General features: G+C 39.2%; 1 protein-coding gene across 1 annotated transcript in view; it reads left to right on the top strand.

Annotated features, from left to right (window-relative positions):
* Positions 1 to 7,798, top strand: part of REL (REL proto-oncogene, NF-kB subunit) — a 39,343-nt gene that overhangs the window by 29,630 nt on the left and 1,915 nt on the right. Inside the window, exons 5-9 of the mRNA XM_045294092.1 lie at positions 3,674 to 3,814; positions 5,098 to 5,202; positions 5,301 to 5,513; positions 7,371 to 7,439; positions 7,722 to 7,790. Coding sequence (XP_045150027.1) covers positions 3,674 to 3,814; positions 5,098 to 5,202; positions 5,301 to 5,513; positions 7,371 to 7,439; positions 7,722 to 7,790 — 597 coding nt within the window. The remainder of the gene's footprint in view (positions 1 to 3,673; positions 3,815 to 5,097; positions 5,203 to 5,300; positions 5,514 to 7,370; positions 7,440 to 7,721; positions 7,791 to 7,798) is intronic.

Genomic DNA, 7,798 nt, shown 5'->3' with positions numbered 1-7,798 from the left:
ATGCCGGGGGCTTAAGTGGAGAGGAAATGTTTTGAGAACGATGAGGGCAATGAATGTACAAATGCGTTTTGCACAATTGATGTATGTATGGATTGTGATGGGAATTGTATAAGCCCCTAGTAAATTTTTTTTTTTTAATTACAATGAGAAATGCTAGTTCTCAGAATTAAAGAAGCATGGACCTTGAAAAAAAAAAGTGTAATTCTAAACAGGAGCAGGAAGGAGTGCATCTTTAGAAAAGGGGCAATGGGGAGAAACTAAGGCAACTAGATACTGAGTTTATTAGTCAGAAGTACTAATTAAGGCAGCACAATATTGAAGCAAATGTAGACCAATTGGCCAGTGAAGTAGGATTTCCAGTTAACCGCACTCCTAGGGGATAGCTGTGCCCACAGCCAAAGCGTGGGCACTTACCAGCTCCTCCATACCTGGCCAACCCTAAACCTTTCTTTTTCCCTATAGTCTACTGATTGTATTAGAGTTTCTCATCCTCTTCCAAACTGGGTAGGATATATCCAGGATTAAAGTGGCCTCTTGTTGTGAGCTTCTCTCTCGGAATTTATTTTTCTCAAGTATTGGCCCTGTGGTTTTTAATGACTTTCTAAGCTCCCTAATACCTTTTGGAGAAGTTTGGTTTATGTTTTGTACTTCTTTTGGGGGTAGAGGGGTCCCACTTACATACTTAGATTGCCATTTCCAAAAGCAGAACTTCCTTTCTTAATTTTACATATCGTTTTCTTCAGCAACTTAGAAAAATATCTAAAGGGTTGATTGTTCAACACGTCTTTCTGTAATTAATGTTTCACTCACTAATTGAAGGAGCCCCGGTGAAGCTGTGGGTTAGGTGTTGAAAACCACAAAGTAGGCGGTTCAGACCCACCAACTGCTCCACTGGAGAAAGATGAGGTTGTCTGCGCCAATAAAGATTTACTCTCGGAAACCCTCTAGCATTGCTATGAGTCAGCATCGACTCGGTGACAGTAGCCACTATGTTGTTACACATTTATTAGAGATGCAAAACTATGTCAAGACACCAATTCTGCTTTTAACCCAATAGGATAGAAGAGGATACATAAATGATTAGCATGTAAGACTAAAACAAAATTAAATATGCAAAGAGGTGTAGATCAAGTGCCCTACTGATTGAGAGAGAGAAATGATCCTCCCATCTCCGAGAATCAGGTTACAACAGCAGCAGCTCTGGAGGTGGGCCTTGAATAGTTAGTACAGGAAGCCTGATACTGCCTCCTGCATTGGCTTAAAAACAGGGAGCAGTTATAGTTCCTGCCTCTCCGTGGTTTCTAATCGACGTCATTCTACTGGTGTGCTCACTATATTCCCACACATTGAAAGAATTCAGAATGAAATTCCATAAAAAGGGATTTTTAGAGAAGCAAGTACAGTTGATAATTTGGTGATGAAATGTTTAAGATTTTTGGTTTATTTAAAAAAAAATTTTTATGTACTATTGTCAAATATTTTTAATGAATTGTTGCTTAGGTATCTTTTACGTGCAGTAGGATGCATGCAAATGTCTACTCCCCGGTAGTCCCCACATGTCATGGGAGATTTTCATTCCTTCCAAACGTCTCTGTGCCTTCTGGCCTCAGGCAGCCACGAATCTGCTTTTTGGCTACCGTAGAGAGTAATGTTTTCCTTAGAATTTCATGCAAATGGAAACATTTTTAGTTTGTACCTGGCTTTTTTGTTGTTGCTCAGCATAATATTTTTGAGAGGTATTCGTGTTCTGATGTATATCCATATTTACCCATTTCTTGCTGAGTATCAATCCATTGTAAAACCATACCACAATTTGTGTATGCATTCATATACATTTGTTTTTTTTTAAACTTATTGTTAGGAACACTTCATTTTTCTGTTGTATTTCTGTTGTTCTTTGTAATTGAGAGACATGAATATCTTGAACTCTTATTGTAAAAATTTGTTTTGAAAAGTCAGTAATCAATAGTGAATGCACTAGGCTGCTCCTCAAAAGGCTGGAGGTGTGGAGCTAGCTGGAGGCCCCTTAAGCAAGGCCTAGGGATGGACTTCTGTCAGAGCAGCCACAGGAAGGGAGGGTGGTCCGGAGGTAGGCTTCTGTTACCTACATGCTTGTGCCGGTAGAACATTCTGCTGTGATGTAAGATTTAGTAGTAAAATGTTTTTTTGACCTTTTAGTTGTACAAGTATATTCTTATAGGCTTTCAAATGCTGGGTTTAAGATTGCAGATAACTAGTATAATTTTAAGTGTTGAGATAACGATTGTGAACTGTGTAAATGTAATTTAAATACAAATAATCCAAAAGTACATTGTCATCTGTTCAGTTTGAAATCTTAATTTTAGATAATGAAAAAAGGTTTATGTAATTTAATGTTATTTCTTTTTTTAGAAGATGGCTGTCAGTTATGACTTACTGTTATCTTTATGATATATTTTGACAAAGGCAGTAATAGTTTCTCTTGGAATTGAGTTCCTTTACAAATAACAGTTTAATAACTGTCATGATCTTATATTCTGTCATGAAGAGTGAGTTTGTATATTTCTTCAGAATTGCACAATTTTCCTCTGGGGTTAAAAAAGAAAAATTTAATTTGAAGATCATATTTATTACTGAGGTCATCTAGTATTCCCATGGAATTTCATCCTTAAAATGTGGATCTAAATTTTATTAATAGTTTTATACAGAACATCGTAGAAAGTTGTCCAGTAGAATTCCATTTTTTAGACCACAGACTCTGAATTCCTGAAACTCAGTTCCCTGAGTTTGACTCTCCGTTTCTTGACTATCAAGCTCCAGACAAGTAGCATATTCTCTTTAAAACCAATTCCTTATCTGTAAAATGAGGGTGATAAGAATTCTTGAACACACACACACACACAAAAGAATTCTTATGCAGATTTAGGGGATAATTTATATGTATCTCTTAGCACAATGGTGGAAACAAATACATAATTATGTAATTAATGAATTCATGCCCATTCTCTGTTGTGTGTTAAAAATTTCTATTTGCTACAGGGAATCCAGGACGGATGAGCCCTATAGGACCAGTGGTATGAGTGGCAAAACAGGGAGGGTAAAGGGAGAATGGGTAGGAAAGAGGGAACCGATTACATGGAACTGTGTGTGACCTCCTCCCTGGGGGACGGACAACCAAAAAGTGGATGAAGGGAGAAGTCGGACAGGGCAAGATATGACAAAATACCCATTTATAAACTATCAAGGGCTCATGCGGGAGGGGGGAGCGGGGAGGGAGGGGAAAAATGAGGACCTAATGTCGGGGGTTTAAGTGGAGAGAAAATGTTTTGAGAAACGATGTACAAATGCGCTTTACACAATTGATGTGTGTATGGATTGGGATAACAGTTGTATGAGCCCCTAATAAAATGTTAAAAAAGGAAAAAAAAAATTTCTATTTGCGGTTGATGTCAGTTTGGGATTTGGCTGTAAATCCTAGGTGATTGGGATAAGTAGTTGCTGAATGTGCCCATAATTTAATGAGTATTGTTAGCTGGTGGCCATTTGATGAGGAGGAGGATGATAATGACATTTTTGAGACAATGGACCATTTTACTTTGTTATTACAGGAGTGAATGCTTCTCGGGTAGGAAAGAAGAGCTAGTGGGGAGTTTAGTTCTATATAATTGTTCTACTTTTTTTTTTTTACCCTCAGTCCCTGAGCAGCAGCTGCTTGATATTGAAGACTGTGACCTCAATGTGGTGAGGCTGTGTTTTCAAGTTTTCCTCCCTGATGAACATGGGAATTTGACAACGGCTCTAGCTCCTGTGGTGTCAAACCCAATTTATGATAATCGTAAGTACCTTGTTTGCTTACTTTTGTAGTTGAATTTGCTAAAGTATTTTGGTAATTGAAAAACAGCAAGTTTAGGAAAAATGTAAATACTGCAGTAATATCTAACACCAACTCTCTTATAATTTCATTCTCTAAAAATAACCACTGTATTTCATCATTTTCTTTATTTTTTATGCAAATACAGCAGCAGCAGCATTTATACAATATATTTTCAGCAACTTTTAAAAATGATCATTGACCTTTTTATAAACTTGTTTTTCTTTTACCAATTTATCTTTCCCTTCAGCTACTTTATTATTTTCAGTAGCTCTGTGTGTTATGAGTATAGCATAATTTTATTAAATTGTTACCCTATTATAGGATCTTGTGCAAATAATTTTTCTAGAGTAAATATCTAAAAGTGGAAATGTTAGATGCACTATTGCTAGAACGAAGGCTATGACTAGCTATAAATTTGGGGTTTTGAAATTTTTAGTGTGATGGCATACATTTAACAAAATACCATTTTAACTCTTAAGTGTATAATTTGTTGACATTAATTCTATGCACATTGTTTAACCATTATTACTATCTAGCTCTAAAACTTTATTCTTTCCTTCTGTATTTGTTTATTCTAGATATTTAGGTGGAATCATAATACATAATTTGTCCTTTATGACTTAGCATAATGTTTTCAAGATTTTTCTATGCTGTAGGATATATGAAAAGGTCTGGCCTTTTTATAGCTGATAATATTCCACACTGTCCATTCATTTGTTTATGAATATTTGGATTGTTTCTGCCTTTTGGCTATTGTGAGTGGTACTGCCATGCACACTGTATGCACTTGGGTATCTGAGTTTTAGAACACCATGAAATTGCCCTCCCGAATCCGAGCATCAGAACTCGACCAGAGTATCCTCTGGAGAGCCTGGAGTGCCAGAAAGCGCTGTCGGATAAGAAGATGGTGTGTTCCTGCCGCTGTGGTCACCCTTTAGGAAGGTGAATCTGGTGACAGGATGCAGCATGGGTTGGGAAAATTCTAATCAGGAACTCGAGTGATTCAGCTCGAGGGCATATTGCCTTGAAATAAAGCCACGTGCTCAAAATCAGGGATGTCAATGCCGTGAGCATGGGAAGGGACAGATGTGTCTCATTAAGTATTTCGTGTCCTTAATTTAGCTACACACTAAAATTTTTGGTGTGCTCTATAAAATTTCCCCCTGAAATTCTCCCCTTTACAAAGGAATAAAATATGTTACCCATGTAGAAACCCATTTTAAAAAAAATTCCTTTACACTTAGGTGCTCCGAATACTGCCGAATTGAGGATTTGTCGTGTGAACAAGAACTGCGGCAGTGTGAGAGGAGGAGATGAAATATTTCTACTATGCGACAAAGTTCAGAAAGGTATTTACAGGCTTTGTTTCATTGGATTCAAAATACATTTCAGATTAATAGATGCATTTCGCCATGTTTTCCCACTGTTGTTATTTTTTATCTGCTAGATGACATAGAGGTTCGTTTCGTGTTAAACGACTGGGAAGCAAAAGGTGTCTTTTCCCAAGCGGATGTGCACCGTCAGGTGGCCATTGTTTTTAAGACGCCGCCGTATTGCAAAGCCATCATAGAACCCGTAACCGTGAAAATGCAGCTGCGCAGGCCTTCTGACCAGGAAGTTAGCGAGTCCATGGATTTCAGATACCTGCCAGATGAAAAAGGTATGATTTTTTTGGTTGGTAACATTTTATATACTTTCTAGAAGTTACTCTGAAACAAATAATTTTTGTCAGATACATTTGAATGGAGTTATGCGTATTCATGATTTTCCTTTTCCTAGACATTTTCAGTTGGTTTGGGGTTGACTGGTTGATCTTCATGCCCTTTTTGAGTAAAGAAGGGCAGTTAATCTAGAATAATTGTAACATATCTAAAATGCAGGAAGAGGAGCCCTGGTGGTGTAGTGATTATGTGATGGGCTGCTAATTATAAGGTTAGTAGTTAGAAACCAGCAGCCACTTCGAGGGAGAAAGATGTAGCTTTCTACTCCTATGAAAGAATTACACAGAAATCCACAGGGGCCATTCTCCCCTTTCCTGTAAGGTCACCGTGAGTTGGCATGGACTCGAGGCCAGGGAGTTTGGTGTGCTTATTAATGAAGAAGTGCTCCTTAGAGGTGAGGATGGCAAGAACATCTTATCAGGAGGGACTAGTCTCTGGAGAAGGACATCGTGCTAGGAAGAGAAGAGTGTCAATGACCAGAGGAAGACCTTCAATAGGATGGATTCAACATAGGGGTCACCGCAGGGGTCTCCAGCAGAGGGACGGGTGTGGGGCTGGAGCAAGACCAGGCGGTATTTCTTCCATTATACCCCAGGTTGCTAGGAACCAGAGCCAAACTTGACCTCATCCAACAATGAAATGCTTTTCCGAATTTCTTATTGTTAAGGAGCTTTTTTAGCCTTCGGTGCCCTTCTAACTGTTGGGAAACTTGCCACACAGAATGGCCTTTGTTATGGTCCTTATCTTATTTGACTGTATTGTTTACTGTATTAGTTGATGTTATTAACTCAGATGTTGTATAAGGTGACCAGATTTTAACATTGGTAAAGCAGGACACCATTGATAAAACTCATATCCTGGCGAAATATGCTATTCATTGCAATCGGTACCTCCCTTTCTCTTAATCTCTGCCCCCCCCTACATAGTCTATAATATTTATTACATCCATATTACGTTCCTTTAAAGTGCCTTCTATATGAATAAAATGAAACTCACTGCCATTGAGTGAGTGTTGACTCATAGCGACCTTACAGGACAGGGTAGAACTTCCCCTGTGAGTTTCTAAGACGATAACGCTGTATGAGAAGCAGCTGGTGGTTTCAAACTGCTGACCTGAGGTTAGTAGCACACTGGATCACCACTGTGTCCCCAGAGCACCAGATACGTGAATTGTGCACATCGAAATGGAGAGGAAGCCTGTAATGAGCCTGTGATGATGCTCATGTGTGTTAGTCTGGGTACATTAGAGAAACAAAACTACAGAAACTCATATGTATAAGAGAGAGTTTTATATAAACTGTAAGTGCACATCAAGAAAACCTCCCAACCCAGTGCTGCCCAAGCCCACAAGTCCAACATTAGCCCATATGTCTGACACCAATCCACAAAGTCCTCCTCCATCTCACAAAACACACGGAGTGATGCCAACTGCAGGAGGAAAGCCGAATCAGTGAGCGTGTAAGCATCTCAGCGCTGGCAGGGGTCTCCACACGGCTGCTCCAGCACCCAGGGCTGCATCAGGGTAGGTCCATGTGGCTTCTCCTCAGGGATGTCTTGCAGGAAGTGAGCCTTGACAGCTGAAGCAAGGAACCGGCTAAGGCAGCTGCACCCTGGTGCGACCATCAGAAAGCAAAAGACCCGAGAACTAGAAAGGCGAGGCTCACCGAGCCTTCAATTTACCTCACATGTGTTTGAAGGGCTCTTGCCCTTCAATTAACCCCACATGTGTTTATTGGCCAGGTTGGCACAATAAACCTTAACTGTCTCAACATGCTTTCCTGTTCGTCTCTCAACAGACACTTATGGCAATAAAGCAAAGAAACAAAAAACAACTCTACTTTTCCAGAAGATATTGCAGGATCATGGTAAGAGCAATTTAGGTTAATTTGCATATAAGTAGCTGATGCTGTCGGGTAGGCATTAGGCTGCTAACTGAAGGGTTGGTAGTTCAAGCCCACCAGCTGCCCCAAAGGGGAAAGATGAGGCTATGTGTTCCCATAAAAATGTGTAGCCTCAGAAACCCTACACAGTGTTGCTATGTGTCAGAATTGTCAGTAGGGTTTTATTCTTATTATTTCATTTAAAAAATTTTAATTGATAATGCTATTTCTCAAGTCACCTTTTGTAATGGAAAAACTTTATCGTAGCAGTTAATTTTCCTGAAAGACCGAGGTCTGGTCCCCCAGGATTGACTGCTGCAGGATTCATCAAAAAAGGTATGTGA

Source organism: Echinops telfairi, unplaced genomic scaffold (genome assembly GCF_000313985.2).
Source record: "Echinops telfairi isolate 266 unplaced genomic scaffold, ASM31398v2 ScPeMD7_2573;HRSCAF=3158, whole genome shotgun sequence".
NCBI classification, from domain to species: domain Eukaryota; kingdom Metazoa; phylum Chordata; class Mammalia; order Afrosoricida; family Tenrecidae; genus Echinops; species Echinops telfairi.
Note: the sequence above shows the minus strand (reverse complement) of the source record. Positions and strands in the feature narration are given on the sequence as shown.